Source organism: Prionailurus viverrinus, chromosome B3, assembly GCF_022837055.1.
Source record: "Prionailurus viverrinus isolate Anna chromosome B3, UM_Priviv_1.0, whole genome shotgun sequence".
Classification (NCBI taxonomy): Eukaryota; Metazoa; Chordata; class Mammalia; order Carnivora; family Felidae; genus Prionailurus; species Prionailurus viverrinus.
The window spans coordinates 131,895,159-131,913,605 of NC_062566.1; the positions used below are offsets into that span (position 1 = coordinate 131,895,159).

At 44.0% G+C, this 18,447-nt stretch overlaps 2 protein-coding genes across 6 annotated transcripts; one reads left to right on the plus strand and one right to left on the minus strand.

Annotated features, from left to right (window-relative positions):
• Nucleotides 1-5,323: 5,323 nt before the first annotated feature.
• MOAP1 (modulator of apoptosis 1) lies at nucleotides 5,324-7,715 on the minus strand. Of its 4 annotated transcripts, none has more exons than XR_007152956.1 (2): nucleotides 6,132-7,686; nucleotides 5,324-5,479 (listed from the first exon to the last, which is right to left on the minus strand). XR_007152956.1 is itself a non-coding variant. In XM_047862532.1 (2 exons), the coding sequence occupies exon 2, from the start codon at nucleotides 7,238-7,240 to the stop codon at nucleotides 6,182-6,184; it is 1,059 nt and encodes a 352-aa protein (XP_047718488.1). In that variant the 5' UTR covers nucleotides 7,241-7,356; nucleotides 7,688-7,715; the 3' UTR covers nucleotides 5,503-6,181. The 4 variants fall into 4 exon arrangements, 2 of the variants coding, with proteins under 2 accessions (XP_047718488.1, XP_047718487.1); XR_007152957.1 differs by having other exon boundaries at nucleotides 6,073-7,686; XM_047862532.1 differs by lacking the exon at nucleotides 5,324-5,479 and adding an exon at nucleotides 7,688-7,715 and having other exon boundaries at nucleotides 5,503-7,356.
• Nucleotides 7,716-7,774: 59 nt separating this feature from the next.
• Nucleotides 7,775-11,168, plus strand: LYSET (lysosomal enzyme trafficking factor). Of its 2 annotated transcripts, none has more exons than XM_047862534.1 (2): nucleotides 7,775-7,813; nucleotides 8,691-11,168. In XM_047862534.1, exon 2 carries the CDS (start codon nucleotides 8,707-8,709, stop codon nucleotides 9,100-9,102), a length of 396 nt encoding a protein of 131 aa, XP_047718490.1. In that variant the 5' UTR covers nucleotides 7,775-7,813; nucleotides 8,691-8,706; the 3' UTR covers nucleotides 9,103-11,168. The 2 variants fall into 2 exon arrangements, with proteins under 2 accessions (XP_047718490.1, XP_047718489.1); XM_047862533.1 differs by lacking the exon at nucleotides 7,775-7,813 and adding an exon at nucleotides 7,823-8,266.
• The last annotated feature ends 7,279 nt before the right edge of the window (nucleotides 11,169-18,447 follow it).

The window sequence follows — 18,447 nt, forward strand, 5'->3', positions numbered from 1 at the left end:
TGCCACTAACTAGCTGTACGTTCTTGAGCAAGCCACTTATCTCTGGCCTCACTCACTTCATTGGCAAATTCTATCATTTTAGATGCCAGCCTTCTCCTCCTCCCCCTCCTCCTCTACCCCCTCCCTCAAGATTTTAGTTTTAAGTAATCTTTATATCCAACGTGAGACTCAAACTCACAACCCTGAGATCAAGAGTCGCACACCCCACCTACTGAGCCAGCCAGATGCTGCTTAGAACCCCGCCTTCTGACCCACTCTCAGAATGATGACTGAGAGCCTTACAACCCTACTGGACACTGAATTATTTAATATATCGGTCCAGTGTATATGGTAATCCATGTGTACGTAAGAAAATTAACATCTCTAAAAGCAGAGTTAGGCTTGTTGGTAGCATAAGCAGGATAGTATTTGGGAAACGCACCACAGCTAAAGAGTACCTTAGACCTACATGTCATACTCCTTAAAATAAGAGAATTTCTGAAGTTGAATTCTAAAACCATCTAGTTTCCAATTTTATGAAATGTTCTGGCTGGAAGTGAAATGCAATCATTAAGGATGTTCTCACTAACATAGATTAGTCCATTTGCTTAGGCCAGGCCTCTCTGACAAGCTGATTAGAAGATTCTAGAAGTGTCGGGGACTAGAGAGGAAGTCACTGGCCCAGACTGAGCATTTAAATATTTTTCCACATAAGGGCTTGAGAAATTTTCCAGTCTTTGACGGGGGCAAGTATGACACCACTTACATAAGACATAATCCCTTTCTGCTTGGCCTGGACGCACACTACTCTTAGTACTTACTGCCACCTGGTGGTGTTTAGATGAATAACCATCTTTAGGCAGGGTGGGCACTCCAGTTATTCACTCCTTAGTGATTTATTTCACTGGTTGGCATGCCAGGTCGTTTGTTATTTACTTGTGCATGTATGTATGCAAGTATCTGTGTATGTATTTCAGTGAATATTTTATTTATTTTTGTTTGCTCACTTATTTACATAATCTCTACACCCATCATGGAGCTCGAACTCACGACCTAGAGATCAAGAGTCGCGTGCTCTGAGCCAGCTGGGTGCCCCTGGATGAACATTTTATTTTAGAATAGTTTAGATTTACAGAAAACTTACAAAGATAGTACGGAGAGTTCCTATACACATACACACCTAGTTTTCCCTTATCGTTAACACCTTATCTTACCATGGTACATTTGCCACCTCCAAGAAACCGACATTGATATATTACTATTAACTAAACTCCAGATTATTTCAGATTTTACTTTTCCACTGAAGTCCTTTTTATCTGTTCCAAAAGCCCTTCCAGTATATCATGTTCCATTTAGCTACCAAGGTTCCTTAGTCTCCTCTGGTCTGTGACAATTTCTCTTTGCTTTTCATGATCTTGACAGTTTTGAAGAGTGTAGAATACCCTTCAATTTTAGTTTGTTGGTATTTTCCTCATTAGACCAAATTGTGCATTCTCTGATGTTAACCTGGATGTTAATTAGCTGTTAGTTAATTAGTTAATTAGATGTTAACTAGTACTTGCCAGTTTTCTCCACTGAAAAGTTACTATTTCTCCCTTTCCATACCCCATTCCTAAATTCAGGCCACACTTAAGGGAGAGAAGGGAAGAAACTCCACCTCTTGAAGGGGGAGTATCCACATAAATGATTTGAAATTGAATGAAGGAAAATTTGACTCTTCTCCCGCATGTACTTATTCAGTCATGTATTTATATCAGCATGAACTTGTGGATATTTATTTATACTTTGGGTAGTAACCCAATGCTGTGCTATTCGTTTTGTTCAAATGGTAGCTTTCACCAGTGGGAGCTCTTTCAGGCTGGTTCCTGTTGTCCTTCTGACATTCTGCCTTCCTTTTGTTTTTTGAGCACTTCCTTTGCATATTTATTTTTCATTTAAAACACACTTTTAGGGGCACCTGGCTAGCTCCGTTGACTCTCGATATTGGGGTCATGAGTTGAAGCCTCACATTGGGCGTAGAACTTACTTTAAAAAAACACTTTTCGGGGTCCCTGGGTGGCTCAGTCGGTTGAGCATTCCACTTTGGCTCAGGTCATGAGTTTGAGCCCTGCATTGGGCTCCATGCTGACAGCTCAGAGGCTGGAATCTGCTTCAGATCCTGTGTCTCCCTCTCTCTTTCTGTCCTTCCCCTATTTGTGCTCTCTCTCTCAAAAATAAGTAAATAAACATTAAGAAAAAACATTTTTAGGAAGCAAAAGAAAGTGAAATTACCTTTACAATTCCATCATCCCAATACAACTAGTTAGCTTTTTAGTGTTTTTTTGTTGTTGTTCACGTTTTTGAAACGTAGCTTTAAAAAACATTTTAAAAAAGTTTATTTACTTTGAGGGACAGATACAGCGTGAGCAGGGGAGGGGCAGAGAGAGAGGGAGAGGGAGAGAATCCCAAGCAGTCTCTGTGCTTCCAGTGTAGAGCCAGATGCTGGGCTTGAACTCATGAAACCGTGAGATCATGACCTGAGCTGAAACCGAGTTAGATGCTCAACTGACTGAACCACCCAGGGGCCCAGAAACAGCTTTTAAAGCATATATTTTTACTACTTCACATGATTTCATAAACATACCCGCCATTTTTGATAATTCTGTAGTGTTTACCAGATGCAGAAGTCAGAATACCTTAAGAAAAGTTTTCTGGAGTCAGACTATGTACCCTTGCTCCTGGCACTGAATCTGAGCCTGAAGCCTCTCATTTATAAAACAGGGAAATGATGGTCTGTTCTACAGATTTCTGTGAGATTTTAACCAGGCATCATAGACCAGGACTCTGGAAATAGATGGCCTGAGTGTAAAGCCTGACTCTGCCACTTATTAGCTGGGAAAACCTGGGCAAGTTACCTAACCTCTCTGTGCCTCGGTTTCATCTGTAAAAATGGGGAAAGCAAACAGCCTTGCCTCTCAGTATTGTTGGACTAAATGTGTGCGGCGGTGCCCACGGCAAGTGTTTGATGTCAGCTGTTATTAACCCTGGGTAGACCTCCATGGCAGGCATTATAACCTAAATTTAACTATATAGTCCAACCGCCCCAGCTCAGTGCCTTATATACAGGAGGGGTACAGTGAATACTAACACCTGTGTGTGAGCACAGTGTCTGTTTATCAGCAAATTGCAGGTGCCACTCCCCAGGACTAAGGTAACAAAGCACCTTACAAACAAGATCAGAATTGTACCTTTGAATTTATCTAGTCTATGCCATCTAGCATTTAGCTTCTTGTTTCTCACCTTAACTGACAAGTAAAAATTATATATATATATATATATATATATATATGGTGTATAATATGATGGTTTGATCTGTATTTAGCTTCCCATGGTGGGAGGACTTGATAAAGAATGAAACCAGGACATTGAGTCTTTTTTTTTTTTTTTATGTTTATTTATTTGAGAGAGAGGATGCACAAACATGCGAGGGAGGGGAAGAGAGAGGGAAAGAGAGAATCCCAAGTAGGCTCCACGTTGTCAGCTTGGAGCCTGATGCAGGGCTTGATCTCACCAACTGTGCGATCTCACCAACTGAGCCGAAATCAACAGCCACCCAGGTGTCCCATGATGACATTAACACAAACATTTTACTATGCCCTTGAATCTAAACCAATGATGTAAATCCCAAAATTCTTGGGCTATTTTTACTAAAGAGGAAGACTTTTTTTTTTCTTTAAAGTAGGCTCCACACTCAGCATAGAGCTAGAACTCACGACCCTGAGATCCAGACCTGAGCAGAGATCAGAGTCAGACACTCAACTGACTGAGCCACCCAGCTACCCCTTAAAGAGGAAGACTTTTCTCCTACTTGTCAAACTTTCTTCATGCTGTGATTTTTTTGTTTGTTTTTTTAGGAACCAAATCACTAACCCATGCCCACCCACCTGGCTGCCCCTAGGACTTACAGGTTCTCATACTCCCTACTTCTTAAAGTTTTTTTTTTTTTTTCAACGTTTTATTTATTTTTGGGACAGAGAGAGACAGAGCATGAACGGGGGAGGGGCAGACAGAGAGGGAGACACAGAATTGGAAACAGGCTCCAGGCTCTGAGCCATCAGCCCAGAGCCCGACGCGGGGCTCGAACTCACGGACCGCGAGATCGTGACCTGGCTGAAGTCGGACGCTTAACCGACTGCGCCACCCAGGCGCCCCAACATACTACCTACTTCTAATAATGTCTCATTTGCAGTAATGATTTGGAACGTACTCTGCACTAATGCATAGAAGACATTTATGAAATGTGGTTAACATCTGCCGTGTTTCCCTTGTGAGGCTGTTGGGTGCAGACACCCTTATGATTGCTTCTCTTTCTGGCAACAGAAAGAATATGGGCCGTGCGGTAGGGCAGAGGATAGAATTCTGGCCCCACCACTTACTAGTTGTGTCGCTTTGGGCAAGCATTTTTTAACCTTTCTGTGCCCATTTCTACAAGCGAGAAGCTGAGTTTTCCTATATTGCAGGATTTTTAAGATTACATGAGAAAGCATATGGGAAAGCTTTAATTTCATCCAGTCTGTCATGGACAAGCACACAACCTTCATCTCTTTCCTTTCACTCCCCAAATTCGACATACGGATGCATTGATTTCCACTGATGCACTAATTTGTGTATGATCTTGTTCATTCCACTGTGCATCAATACAAGGTCGCTTTGGCAATCTCACTCAGAAAACTACTCCCTACCCCTCGGCACTAAGAGGAAAATATCCAAGGGAGTAAGATTGTGTTAACCCCGGTGTTTTTCAGATTTATGCTTTTGGAACCCTTTTTTTGTTTATTTTTGAGAGAGAGAGACAGAGAGACAGAGAGACAGAGAGACAGAGACAGAGCACGAGCGGGGGAGGGGCAGAGAGAGAGGAGACATGGAATCTGAAGCAGGCTCCAGGCTCTGAGCTGTCAGCACAGAGCTCGACGCGGGGCTTGAACTCACCTGAGTCGAAGTCAGACGCTTAACCGACTGAGCCACCCAGGCGTCCCGTGTATCTCTTACTTCTTTTTTTTTTTTAATGTTTGTTTATTTTTAAGAGAGAAAGAGAGACAGAGCACAAGCAGGAGAGGGGCAGAGAGAGAGAGGGAGACAGAATTCGAAGCAGGCTCCAGGCTCTGAGCTGTCAGCACAGAGCCCACTGTGGGGCCCAAACTCACGAACTGTGAGAACATGACCTAAGCTGAAGTTGGACACTCAATCTACTGAGCCACCCAGGTGCCCAAGATACATTCATTCATTCATTCATTCATTTAGAGACAGAGAGAGACAGAGCACAAGCGGGGGATGGGCAGAGAGAGGAGACACAGAATCTGAAGCAGGCTCCAGGCTCTGAGCTGTCAGCACAGAGCCTGAAGCAGGGCTTGAACTCAGGAGAGCTGTGAGATCATCACCGGAGCCGAAGATGGATGCTTATCGGATGGAGCCACCCAGGCGCCGCTGGAACCGTATGTTCAGATGAAATCTCTCTTCGAATCTTGATATAAATAAAACAGATTTTTTTTAAAAAGGTCATTTTATCAGCATTCCTTTATTTTAGAAGTTCACATAGGTCATCTTATAACACCTATTAAAATGGCATTCAGCACGGATGTTCTGACGACACATATCAGAAATCTGGGGTTCGAGGGGACAGCTGACAAACTTATCAACCTCAGCATTTGATTCTGCCTCTTGTTCTGATTGCACAGAATCAGTAAAATTGTGATTCAAACAGAAAATACCTTAGCATCTTAACCCCTGCTCATATCTCCATTAATAAATATAGACAACACACATCTAAAATCTATAATAATCACATCCAACATGCTATCTTTGCACCTGTTACCACAGAAGCTGACATCTCAACGGTCAGCACATGACTGAGCCTTGCCTGTCCTCTCGGAGCACCATACGTATGTGGTGCCAGACCCTCTGTACAATTTTATATGGCAAATTCACAGGGGTAAACTTAAATACATAAATGCTAGTGCAGAACTGCATCCTTCCTAGTCTATGACACACTTAGGAAACATGAACGAGGCACAGGAATGACAAAGGATTTAGACCGAGAAGAACACAACGAGTTACTTGGCAGCGTGAGGAAGGGACTGATTAACGTCCATCACGGAGTCCAATGACTGTTTTACCTTCATGCTTCATGCTTGCGGCCGGCTGTCTCTTCCTGGTTTCCTAAGATTCAAGAGAAACGCCCTTTTAACCCTGCCTGGAGAAGGGCCTCCTCCTCCTCAGCTGCCTCTTCATCCTTTATCAGTGCCAGTAATTCCAAAAAGCCAGGGGCGGGGCCGTCCTTTGGCACGGGAAGCTTCCGGCGAAGCGTTCTGTGGATTGCTCCGGCAAAGATTTGGTCTAGGCGGGCCTGATTCACAACATCTTTCTCGATTGCTCCTCTCTCTACCAGCTTCTGTAATAAAGGCTCCAATCTTAACACGTAAGCAGACAGTTTTTCTTCATCCTTCTGATAAGTGGTCAGATATCTGACCTGCAATTCCCTAGGATTGTCGATAACCCCAAAAACCTGCTCAAGGGCCCGCAGGCATTCAGCCACTGTAATGGAAGGATTGTGTATCTTAAGGACTCGAATAACATCAAATGCTGGGCCTCTAAGGCTCTCTAGCAATCGCCTTCTTTTCTCTGCATCTGACACCTGCCATGTCTTCATCATCTGAGTGGTATGAAACAGCCAAGATTCAAATTCTTCTTCTCCTGGTTCTGGAGGATCGCTGCCTGAGAACACTCTCAGCTTTTTGTATTTCAGGTATTGCAGGGCAGGCTGAAGAGCCTCGTCCAATGCCTGTGCCAACATAGGGGCCTGGATTTCTGGGATCCTGTCCCGGTCTAGGTCGGAACGGTCGTTTCCATATCCAAGAGCTCTGGTCAACTCACCCAGTGTTGTACCCTCTCCCTCTAAGAATTCGTTTAATCTGCTTAAAAATTCATTATCCGGGTCCGGAGGCTTAAAGATCACTCTCCAGACACCCCCTTTTCCAGGGATCTCCTTAGGGACCAGAGCATGACTAGTCTCCTCGGTTAGCCCTACTAAGGCTACATTCCAGTTCTCCACCCGCCGGAACATCCTCCCCAGCAGTGAGTACTCGCCCAAGGGCGCTAAACCAGCCCGCAGAGCCTCCTCGATTTCCGCCACAGTGCAGGTCGGGGGGATGCCGGCAATCAACAGCGCTTTCCGAGGGTTCACATCCATCCCCCTGCACCAGTCTTCTAAAAGTCTCAGCGTCATGGTGCTCAAAACAACGGATTTAAATTCTAATTTGGCCGGGGTACTGATGCCCCCGCAATTCACGGCGTTTCTCTGCGGCACCCCAGGTAGGTGCCGTCAACGTCCCGACCGGCGGCCTGCGAGGACAAAGCCGTCAGGTTAGCTGCAGGTGTCAGTGACCCCGGCCCCGAGAGGCCCCGCACCGGTCCCACTGCAACAGGCGGCCGTCTCACCCTCTCTGCGGCCGCGGGCGCCCCTCGCCGCTATCCTCCGCCAGGCGCGACCGGGGTACGGCGGTCCGCCCCGTAGCCGCGCTGCTGTCCGCGGCGAGCCACCGGGGACCGGCCCGAGGAGCTCCGGAGTCGCCCGGCCCAGACGGCCGCCCCCGGAAAGGGGTGCGCCCCGACCCCCGGGGTCGCAGCTGCGGTTCCCGGTCCCGGGCCCCACCGGGGCAAGTGGGAGCAGTACCCGGCGCGCGGGGAGGCGGCGCGGCGTCACGACGGGGAGGAGCGCGCGCCCTTCCGGCCCGAGCCGGAAGTCCCGACTGTGGTAGCATCCGGGACGGCGGGCGGGCGGGCCAAACGGGACAGGAAGGTGAGATCCGGGAGCTGCTCGTTCCTGCAGGCTCGGCCGGTGGCCGCTGTCCGGCACTGGGTTCCCGGCGCGGCGAGGCGGAGAGGCCCGGCCCGGCGCCGCCCGCGCAGCCCTTGGTCGCGGCCGCCGGCGCTGCACCGCGGCGGGGGGCGGGGCCGGCTGCCGGGGAGGCCCGGGGGGCTGGGGAGCCTCCCGGCCCGGCCGGGTGACACGGGCTGGGGCTCCGGCCGCAGCCACAGTGGCCTGGCCGCCGCGTGACTGGCCGCAGTCACGCTGTGCTTAATCACAATTAGCTTGTGCTCCGGGCTGGCCGCGCTCCCATTTCTCCCAGCCGGTGACCCCGGGGATTTCTCTTATGGTGGCTTTCTCTGAAATGCCAAAACCACCCGATTATTCAGAACTGAGTGACTCTTTAACGCTTGCCGTGGGAACAGGAAGATTTTCGGGACCATTGTAAGTGTTTAAGAGTTACTGTCTTAACTTGGGGGCTCCGACATTGGTTTGACTTGGAGAATCGAATGTTCACGTAAAACATTACTGAAACAGTACTGTTTAAGCCAGAAAGTATTTGAACTATAAAAGTGAAGTGTTCCGTAGGGAACCAGTTTAATTCCACTTTCTCAAGGGAAGTTGTGCTGGACCCATTTCAGCCGGAATATAGTGATTTGATTTTTTTCTGTGGGAGTCACGTAAAAAGCACTCTCAATATGTAGTGAAACCTTACTTCTTCGTAATTATTACATAAAAGAAGCTGTGAGTTGTTTACTTTTCTTAGAAAATGTAAATCTAATGATTTTGAACTTTAAATGCATTAATGGAATAGTTGCCATGACCACGTTACTAGACCCTAATTTGTAATTTTTTTTTAAATTTGAAGGCACAGAGCATGGAGAATGATGAACTTCCGTCAGAGGATGGGATGGATTGGAGTGGGATTGTATTTGTTAGCAAGTGCAGCAGCATTTTACTATGTTTTTGAAATCAATGAGACTTACAACAGGCTGGCCTTGGAACACATTCAGCAGCACCCGGAAGAGCCCCTTGAAGGAACCACATGGACACACTCCTTGAAAGCTCGGTTACTCTCCCTGCCGTTTTGGTTTTGGACAATTATTTTTCTGATCCCTTATTTACAGATGTTTTTGTTCCTTTATTCTTGTACAAGAGCTGACCCCAAAACGGTGGGCTATTGTATTATCCCCATATGCTTGGCAGTTATTTGCAATCGCCACCAGGCATTTGTCAAGGCTTCTAATCAGATCAGCAGACTACAACTGATTGACACGTAAAATCAAGTAAAATCAAATCGGTCACCATTTTTCCTTACAATACAAAACTGCCAGTGCTATATGGAACCTGATCACAAGACTGCAGTTTCTTCACAGATCTCAGGAAGTTGTGGTGGGGCAGAGGCTTTCTAAAAAGTGTGACCAGGGGGCTCTCTTTATCGGAATAATAATGACTTTTTAAATGAAGCCTGAGATACAGTACTACAGAATCATGTTGATGACTTCAGCTTTTGGAAGTAAAATCGTGTCTGTTATTCGCATTCTTTAGAAACTTGAATAAGTACCTGAACTCCTATTTTTATTCTGTGCAACATAGTGATGATTCAGAAATTTTTCCTTTGGGGAAGAAAATAAATATGAAAATTTCCATTGTGCTTAATATAAAAAGGTCCAAACATGGTCATAAAATTTAAATTTTATACAGTTACCTGGCTTGCTTTAAAATTCTTCAAACTAAAACACCAGTTCAACCTTGTAAACTAAGCCAACTATTTATGCTTGCTTGCTATCAGTTTGTGAGAAATTGGCATACAATTACTGAGGTGATGGCTGTCTTGATAAACAAAGTTTGTGCTTCCTTTTGGTAAGGCTGCTGGCATTATCAGCATTATTAATGCCTTTGGTTTTTTAAAAATTACTTGGGAAGAAACTCAATGTTTGGAAGTTGAGAAATCTCACCCACGGAAGATGGAAACGAGGTGTTCAGTGAAAATATTTCGTCCAGTCTCTGTCGATGTGTGACACCACTCTAACATCCTACCAGGTCATCAGCCTTGTGAGTTTCTTTTCTGGCCTAAGGTCCAGTCTTCAGGCAACAGGTTAATTGCATGAAGATGTGATCCTTGTACTTCCTCCTTTGCATTTGTACTTCCTACCTCATGTCTGGTACCAATACAAATAACTAAAACATGGAAATCTCAGATTTTAGGATTTTTTTTTTCTTTTTTTTTCTGGGTGGGATCAAGATGTATTTTTATACAGTAATGGCATTAATACCAAGGAAATATTTTACACGAATAGATTTTAATAATAACCATAACCTCTTTTGGTGCTTATTCTGTTGGGCCTTCTTCTAAGAGCTTTACACGAATTGACTCATTGAATCCTCTAAACAACCCTAAGAAAACAATTATCCAGGCTTTACAGATAAGGACACTGAGGTAGAGAAGTGAAAAGTAACTTGCCTGTTAAGGTCCCACACCTGGTAAGCAGCAGAGCCAGGGGTAACCAGGCATCTGCTTCCTTTGTTCCTAACCACCGTCATTTGCTTCTCACAAATGACACATTTCATGGTATTCTCTGTCTAGCTAGGCCAAGGAATGGAAATGGCATTATTGGAAGGTTTTTATCCGTTTGTATGAGCTACCGAAAATCTAAACGTGTTCTACCGGCCTCAGCATTGAAGTCTGATTTGATTCGAATGGAAGGCTGAACGTTCCACAGCAAGCTTTCCTTGAAAGATAGAGCGGGTATGTTTGTTGCCTCAAAAGCGGCAAGGTCAGATCCTTCTCCAGGCAGGTGGTCTCACTTTCCCTTTGCTTCTTCCAAAGCTCTAGTGACTGCGGTGATGCATCTTGTGCTACAGTACACCGAAATCTTCCAAGTAGGCAGCAATTCGAAATGCCTTTTTCTGTGAGGGTCAGGTAACCCAATCACTTGGCATCTTTTGAGCACTTAACTGGTAGTATGCATACTGCAGATACCGCTTTCTGAGCGATTTACCCGATTCTGAGTGAACACGAGGAAACCCGAATTAAGCACAGGAGTTAAGAACTTGCCCGTGGTTCCACAGCAAGCACGTGGAAGAGCCAGGATATGAATCCAGGATGTCTGGCTTCAGATCTCCAGCTCTATCATTCCATTATACTGCTTCTCAGAAAAAAAGAGGGTAATTTGGGGAAAATCATTGAGCAGTTTCTTTATTTGATTACTCTTGAGGCAGTGGTAGTTTGAAAACGATTTAAGAAAACGATTTCAATTTTTTTTCACTTTATAAATGCTTGACATAATGCAAGGTTTGTGAGCTTATCATTTGTCTTATTAAATAGTAATTGCTTTTTATTGAAGCAGATTTTATCTCTTCTACTTCAAATTGTAGTGTTTGGGGATTTGGTAAGTAAATGCTCAGTCCATCTCTATCTTTCAAGACCAGATTGCCTTGGTAGTAGAAATATTAAAATAGAGTAGGAGTAATTTAGTACTTCTAGAAAATAATTACTAAGTTTCAGATTGCAAGGTTCATGTTTTTTGATTATTTAGGAATGAAGTATCCAAGTTGTGAATCATTCCTGTTTTGTCTATGGCTATTTAATAGTTCAAAGCGCTCTTTATAAAGGGAAAGGTGAAATTAACCTAACTGTATTAGAATGAGGGGGAGGTTAAAACTGATGGATAGAAGACCTGTGTGTTACATTGAGTCATTTGTTTCCTATTCACATCACGATACAATAAGCAGTAAATACGGGATTAGATAAATGGCAAATATAGAAAGTGCTTCAGGGATTTTAGGGAAAGAGCAAAGCATCCTAGGATCCATAACTAGCCAATGATATCTGCTTCCAGAAGTGAGAAAAACAGAGTTATATCCCGTAGTGGCTTACTAAGTCCCTTTATTTGCAACCACACCTGAAATGAAGTAAAACCTGTTGAGTGCTTTTCATGGAAATATGCCAGATATTTTATTTTTTTTGAAAGTGCCAGGATAGAGAATAAACTGAACTGCAGAAACAACATCTAATTCATGGAGTCACCACATGACCTTTCTCGTTTTAAAGGTGCTACCGGTTTTAAAGTAAAAGTGTGATTTCCTAAGTTTAGAATAGGATTCTATTTCAAAGCTTTTATAATTGATTAAAAAGCTTTTCTTTAACAGAAGACCATGGGGGAGGGGGAGAGAAAAAAAAAGTTACAGAGAGGGAAGGAGGCAAACCATAAGAAACTTAAAAAACTGAGGATAAACTGAGGGTTGATGAGGGGTGGGAGATGGGCATTGAGGAGGGCATCTGTTGGGATGAGCACTGTTGGGATGAGCATTCAATCATCCGGGATGATTGAATGGAAACCAATTTGACAATAAATTTCATATTAAAAAAACTTTATAAAGTAACAAAATTAAAAAAAGCTTTTCTTTGGGGAGGTGGAATCATGAGATAAAGTACTCCTACAAGAGTAGCTGCACCCATAAAATAATCAAACTGGTATGTTTGTTCACCATGGGTAGTGAGTGTTCTAGTCTTATTAAGATTATCTAGTGTTGATTTCCTTCTTGATGGATTTAACATTCTCAATCTCCAAAACACTGGTAGAAAAGCTTACAATACCGCATGACTCTTTGCATCAAGTGTGTGCCATCACTTTATAAATTCTCCAATATATTTTTAAGTTCCATAGAATTCTGGACCATGATTGGGAATCATGCATTAGTATTTTTGTTTTGGTCTCAGACAGTGAATACGTCTTGAACAGGAGCTGTATATTAGAATCATCCAAAGAAATAAAAAAAGAAAGCAAAACTCTTCATATAAACAATGCCAAGATCCCTTCCCAGTTTTCTCAGTCTCTGGGGGAGGAGAACAGACAACTGTGTTTTTAGAGCTCTTCAAATGATTGTACTGGAACCATTGGGCTATGGTTTAGTGTGCGTATGTTTATTTTTGAGAGAGGGAGAGAGTGTGAATGGGGGAGGGGCAGAGAGCGAGGGAGACAGGATCTGAAGCAGGCTCTGCTGACAGCAGAGCGCCTGATGAGGGGCTTGAACTACAAGCCATGAAATCATGACCTGAGCTGAAGTCAGATGCTTAAACGACTGAGCCACCCAGGCACCCCTGGGCCATGGGTTCTTATGCACCACAAGGATTCAACTGTTAGTCATGACAGCTGTATTGGTCTTTGGCACAGCTTCAACAAGTGTTTTGTGGTAAGTTCACCTGAGCTATTTGAACTGCAAATCTTTAAACAGATGTCTATATATTTTTTCAAGGTTTAAGTAGACATTGTTACAAGGGGGGGGGGGCTGGGGGGCTACAGAGCAGGGCCTTATAAACTGATACATGTGGTCCCAGGATGTCACTATGGAAAATCAACAGGTCATGATTATAGAAGAGGTCATTGTAACTGAAGGCCATGATCCAAGGGAGGCCAGCTAGGAATTCAGCAGACGTGATAAGGACAGACCAGACCAGGGATGGTCACGTCACAAGGTGAAGGAGAGGACAGTCCCCCTCACTCCTGCTTCGTGTAGCTCTCCAAATGTGACAAGACCCAGCCCATGACAGGAGAAAACAAAGCAGGAGGTGAGTCCAATGGTGATGTCCATGGTCCTGAGCTATTCCTGTAGCAGACTGGAATGGATCCAGGTCTGTAGCCCCAGGAGCCCCATACCAGGCTTGTCAGGCCCTCCACAATAGCAGTGTTAGCATGGACATGGCCTATAGAGTATACTGCAAACAGCGGCCTGCTGGAGCCCAGGGTCAAGAATGAAGTATCTTTTCTGGTTCTAGTTCCTCTCCAGGTTATCCTGAATATACTTCTATCAGGCTTAGCCTCCCACTCTACCCAAATTGCTCTGTTGTCAAGAGGTCACTGGTCACTTACTCTTAACTACACCAGATGGTCAAGTCTCAGCCCTTAAATTATCCCTTGGCAGTTTTTGACATGCTCCCTGTCCTTGAGATACCTTCTTCAATTGGTTTCTGGATTAGTACTGCCAGTAGAACTTTAGTGATAGTGGAAACGTTTTATGTCTGTCTGTGTTGTCCAATCAGTAGCCACTAGCCATACGAAGTGAGCCCTTGAGATGTGGCTAGTGTGGCTGAGGAACTGAATTTAAAATTTTAATTCAGGGGTGCCTGGGTGGCCCAGTCGGTTAAGCATCCAACTTTGGCTCAAGTCATGATCTCAGGGTTTGTGAATTCAAGCCCCGAGTCAGGCTCTGTGCTGACAGCTCGGAGCCTGGAGCCCGCTTTGGATTCTGTGTCTCCCTTTCTCTCTGCCCCACCCCCACTTGCGCTCTGTCTCAAAAATGAATAAATGTTAAAAAAAGTTTTTTTAATTAGTTCAAATAGCCACATGTGGCTAGTAGCTACTGGGTATTACCCCAGTTCCAGACACTTGCCTGCTTTGCCTTCTTCTTCACCAGCTTCTCCTGTCTCTTTTGATGGTTCCTCCCTGGGGATCCGCCCAGTTTCTGAATGGTGACATGCCCCAGTTCTCATTTCTATACTTACTCCCTTGGTCATCCCATCCAGGCTCATGGCTTTAAGTGCCCAAATTTATATTGCCACCTTGCATCTCTCCTGAGCTCCAGACTTGGATATTCAACTGCCTATTTGACATTTACCAAGATGTCATACGAGGCATCTGAGATTTGACCTGTTCAACATCAAGCTCCTCATCTTATCTCCACCTACCAAAATCTCCTCAAGGCCCCTAGAAGTCTATCAAACAAATGGCAACATAAAATGTTATGCTTCTCAAAATCCCTCCCATGGCTTTCCTTCTGAGAACAAAAATCTAAGCCCTTAACGTGGCTTACAAAGTCCTAAATAAGAGGCCTTTGACCATTTTCTGCCATTTCTTCTACTACTCTCTCCACTCCTCACCCCACTCTAGCCATTCTGATCTTCCTGCTGATTCTAGAACATGCCAGAAAAACCGGTCTCAGGGCGTATGCACTCAGTGTACCTTCTGTCTGGATGCTCAGCCCTGGCCTGCTCTATTCCTGTCTTCAGACCTTTGCTGAATTGTCAGCTTAGTGAGGCTTCCTCTGATCAGTCTATTTAAATAAAATTAAGCATCCTTTTCCCATGTTTTTCTCCACAGCACTTACCTTCCCATGACATGTTACGTATTTTGTCAGAATCTAAACTCCATGAGGGCAGGGGTTTTGTCTGTTCATTGTTGTATACCCTGTGCCTAGAACAGCACATAGTAGGTGCTCATTAATTATTTACTGTATGAGCGATTCTTACTGCCACTGAATACCTCTTTCATTAGACTGGAAAACAATCTAGTTTGCTCTCCAGAGAAAATAAAGGTTAAAGTTAACATTTTCTACTAAGTGTGTAGCCTACCCTGTCACATGTTCTGGATAAATTCAGTGGCTACGCTTTTTTCAGGTTTCAGTAGTGATATGTTCTTTCCGAGGCCAAGATTTAAAATGAGTCCATTTACTTTTGCCAACAATGATGTTGGTTGTCTTGGGGTTCTCCTTATTCAAGCAGGAAAAAAAAAAATACCACATTCACAAACAAGATTTTAAGTGGTGGTTAGAGCCTTGAGTAATTCTCAAGGTACAATCATGAAGATAACAGTTTCCTAAACCACCTAACATATGCATCAAGTGTCCTGCCAAGCTCTTAGGGTTACAGCACACAATTTTTCAGTATTCTGGTGTTTAAGTCAATACCTTGGCCCGTAAATTACTCATTTAAGGTAGTAATGTGTTATTATTATTATTATTTTAAATGATTGTTTTTGAGAAAGCGAGCACAAGCGGGGGAAGGGTAGAGAGATGGGGACAGAAGATCTGAAACAGGCTTTGCGTTATCAGCACAAAGCCCAATGTGGGACTCGAACCCAGTAACCGTGAGATCATAACCTGAGCCGAAGTCAGAGGCTGAATGGACTGAGCCACCCAGGTGCCCCTGTTATTAAGTCTGACACTTAATCAACTGAGCCACCCAGGTGCCCCAAAATGTGTTTTAATTTTCATTTCTTTATTTATTTGTTTTATTTATGTTTAAGAGAGCGCAGGGGGGGAAGGGGAGTGAGAGGCAGACAGGGGATCTGAAGCAGGCTCCGTGCTGATAGCAGTGGGCCTGATGTGGGGCTCGAACTCATGAATTGTGAGACCATGACCTGAGCTGGAGTGCTCAACCGACTGAGCCACCCAGGAGCTCTGTAATGTGTTTTTAGAAGTCAGTTCCATCTCCAGCAGAATTTTTTGCATTGGAGTAAAAATATATTTTTTAATGCTTATTTTTGAGAGACAGGGTGTGCGTGGGGGAGGGGCAGAGAGAGAGGGAGATACAGAATCCGAAGCAGGCTCCAGGCTCTGAGCTGTCAGCACAGAGCCTAACACGGGGCTCCAACTCACAAACCTCAAGATCACGACCCAAGCCAAAGTCAGATGCTTAACCAACTGAGCCACCCAGGCGCTGTGGAGTAAATTTCTATTTAAAACTGTACCCCAATGGCCTTGTCGCTGCCCCAATGTGAGCTACTGCTTTTTAAAAGATTTAAATAGAAGCTTATATTCTAGCGTTCACTGTTCCCTGGGCCATGTCTTTAAATAGAGCAATTCTGATCCCAAAAGTCACCTGAGAACTGGAATAGTTACAGCAACACTGTGAAATTCATTTTATACTTTAAGAATAATGCACTATCTAGAGGGCATTTTTTCAAGGTTAAGGCTACGTACATCAGTTTTACCAACACTGCTTTTTTTTTTTTTTTTTTTTTTACAGTATCTTACCTCACATTAGCTCAGTTTCCTAACCTCTTTAGAGGTCACATTCTGCTTCCTTTTCTGACAAAGTAATAATCAGATGGGAAATGTGGATTTTTTTGGTTTTTAAGTCTAGATTGGTTAATTTTTGCCCTGAATTACTTATGCATCTGGCTGGCTCAGTCAGTACAGCATGCAACTCTTGATCTTAGGATCATGAGTTCAAGCCCCAAGTTGGGTGCAGAGCTTACTTAAAAAAAAACTCAACAGTTTCAGCAACATTTCAGAAAGAGTAACTTGTGTGTAGAAAATTACAAAATACATTTAAAAAAATGCAAAGAGTTAAGAGTGTACAGGGAAAACTCTCCCTCTTATTCCCAGCCCAACTCCCTCTCTGCCCAGAAGCAGTCTGGCTATCCTTTTAGGTACTACATGTGTATCTCACCAATATTTTCCAATGGCACCATTCTACACGCTATTCTGTATCTTGCTGGTTTTAACATCGTATCCTAGAGATTGATCTTTAACACAGAGCTACACGTTGGCCTTTTTTGATGGCTGCCCCAAATTATTGTATGAATATTCTTATTTAATTAACCAGGGTCTTCTGCCAAAGGACATTTAGGTTCTTTACACTCTTCTTACTAAGAATAATGCTGCAATGAATAGTGTTGTAAATACATCTGTGCACCTGTGTACCGTTATCACTGGAAAAGTTTCTATAAATGAAACTGCTGGGTCAAAGAACAAGTACATCTAACATTTTTTTTAACATTTATTTATTTTAATTTTTTTTTTCAACGTTTATTTATTTTTGGGACAGAGAGAGACAGAGCATGAACGGGGGAGGGGCAGAGAGAGAGGGAGACACAGAATCGGAAACAGGCTCCAGGCTCTGAGCCATCAGCCCAGAGCCCGACGCGGGGCTCGAACTCACGGACCGCGAGATCGTGACCTGGCTGAAGTCGGACGCTTAACCAACTGCGCCACCCAGGCGCCCCAACATTTATTTATTTTGAGAGAAAGAGAGTAAAAGCACAAGCAGGGGAGGGGTAGAGGGAGAGAGAGAAACCCAAGCAGGGTCCACACCGTCAGCACAGAGCCTGTCAAGGGGCATGATCCCACAACTGTGAAATCACGACCTGAGCTGAAATCAAAGAGTCAGACGCTTAACCGACTGAGCCACCCACATGTCCTGTACATCTAACTTTTGTTTGTTTGTTTGTTTTTACATCTAATATTTTGACAGAAGTGTCAACTTGACTTTTTAAAAAAATTTTTTTAATGTTTTTATTTATTTCTGAGACAGAGACAGAGCATGAGCGGGGGAGGGGCAGAGAGAGAGGGAGACACAGAATCCGAAACAGTCTCCAGGCTCTGAGCTGTCAGCACAGAGCCCGACGCGGGGCTCGAACTCACAAACTGTGAGATCATGACCTGAGCCGAAGTCAGTCGCTCAACTGACTGAGCCACCCAGGTGCCCCTGACTTTTTTTTTTTTTTTTTAATGTTTATTTTTGAGAGAGAGAGAGAAAGCACAAGTGGGGGAGGACAGAGAGAGAGGGAGACGCAGAATCCCAAGGAGGCTCCAGGCTGTCAGCACGGGGCCCATTGAGCCCCGTGAGATCAGGACCTGAGCCGAAGTCAGATGTTTAACCAACTGAGCCACCCAGGTGCCCCTCAACTTGACTTTCAAAGAGCTTATACCAAGTTACACTCTCATCATCAGTACCGTATAGCCCTCACATCCTTTCCAGCTCAACATTACATCAAAACTTTTGATCTTTCAGTCTGTAAAGTAAAAAATGGTATCACATTGTGGCTTTAATTTTCATTTCTTTGAAGTATTACTTTTTTTTCCATTTAAAAACCATGTGTATTTCTCTTCTTGTGATTTTG

What these genes read in the sequence shown, in the direction of transcription:
- LYSET (XM_047862533.1), top strand. Translation starts at nt 8,169, where the DNA reads ATGGTGGCTTTCTCTGAAATGCCAAAACCACCCGATTATTCAGAACTG. An exon ending in GGAAGATTTTCGGGACCATT is followed by an intron (nt 8,267 to 8,690) that starts GTAAGTGTTTAA and finishes TTAAATTTGAAG; the next exon opens with GCACAGAGCATGGAGAATGA.
- MOAP1 (XM_047862532.1), bottom strand. Translation starts at nt 7,240, where the DNA reads ATGACGCTGAGACTTTTAGAAGACTGGTGCAGGGGGATGGATGTGAAC.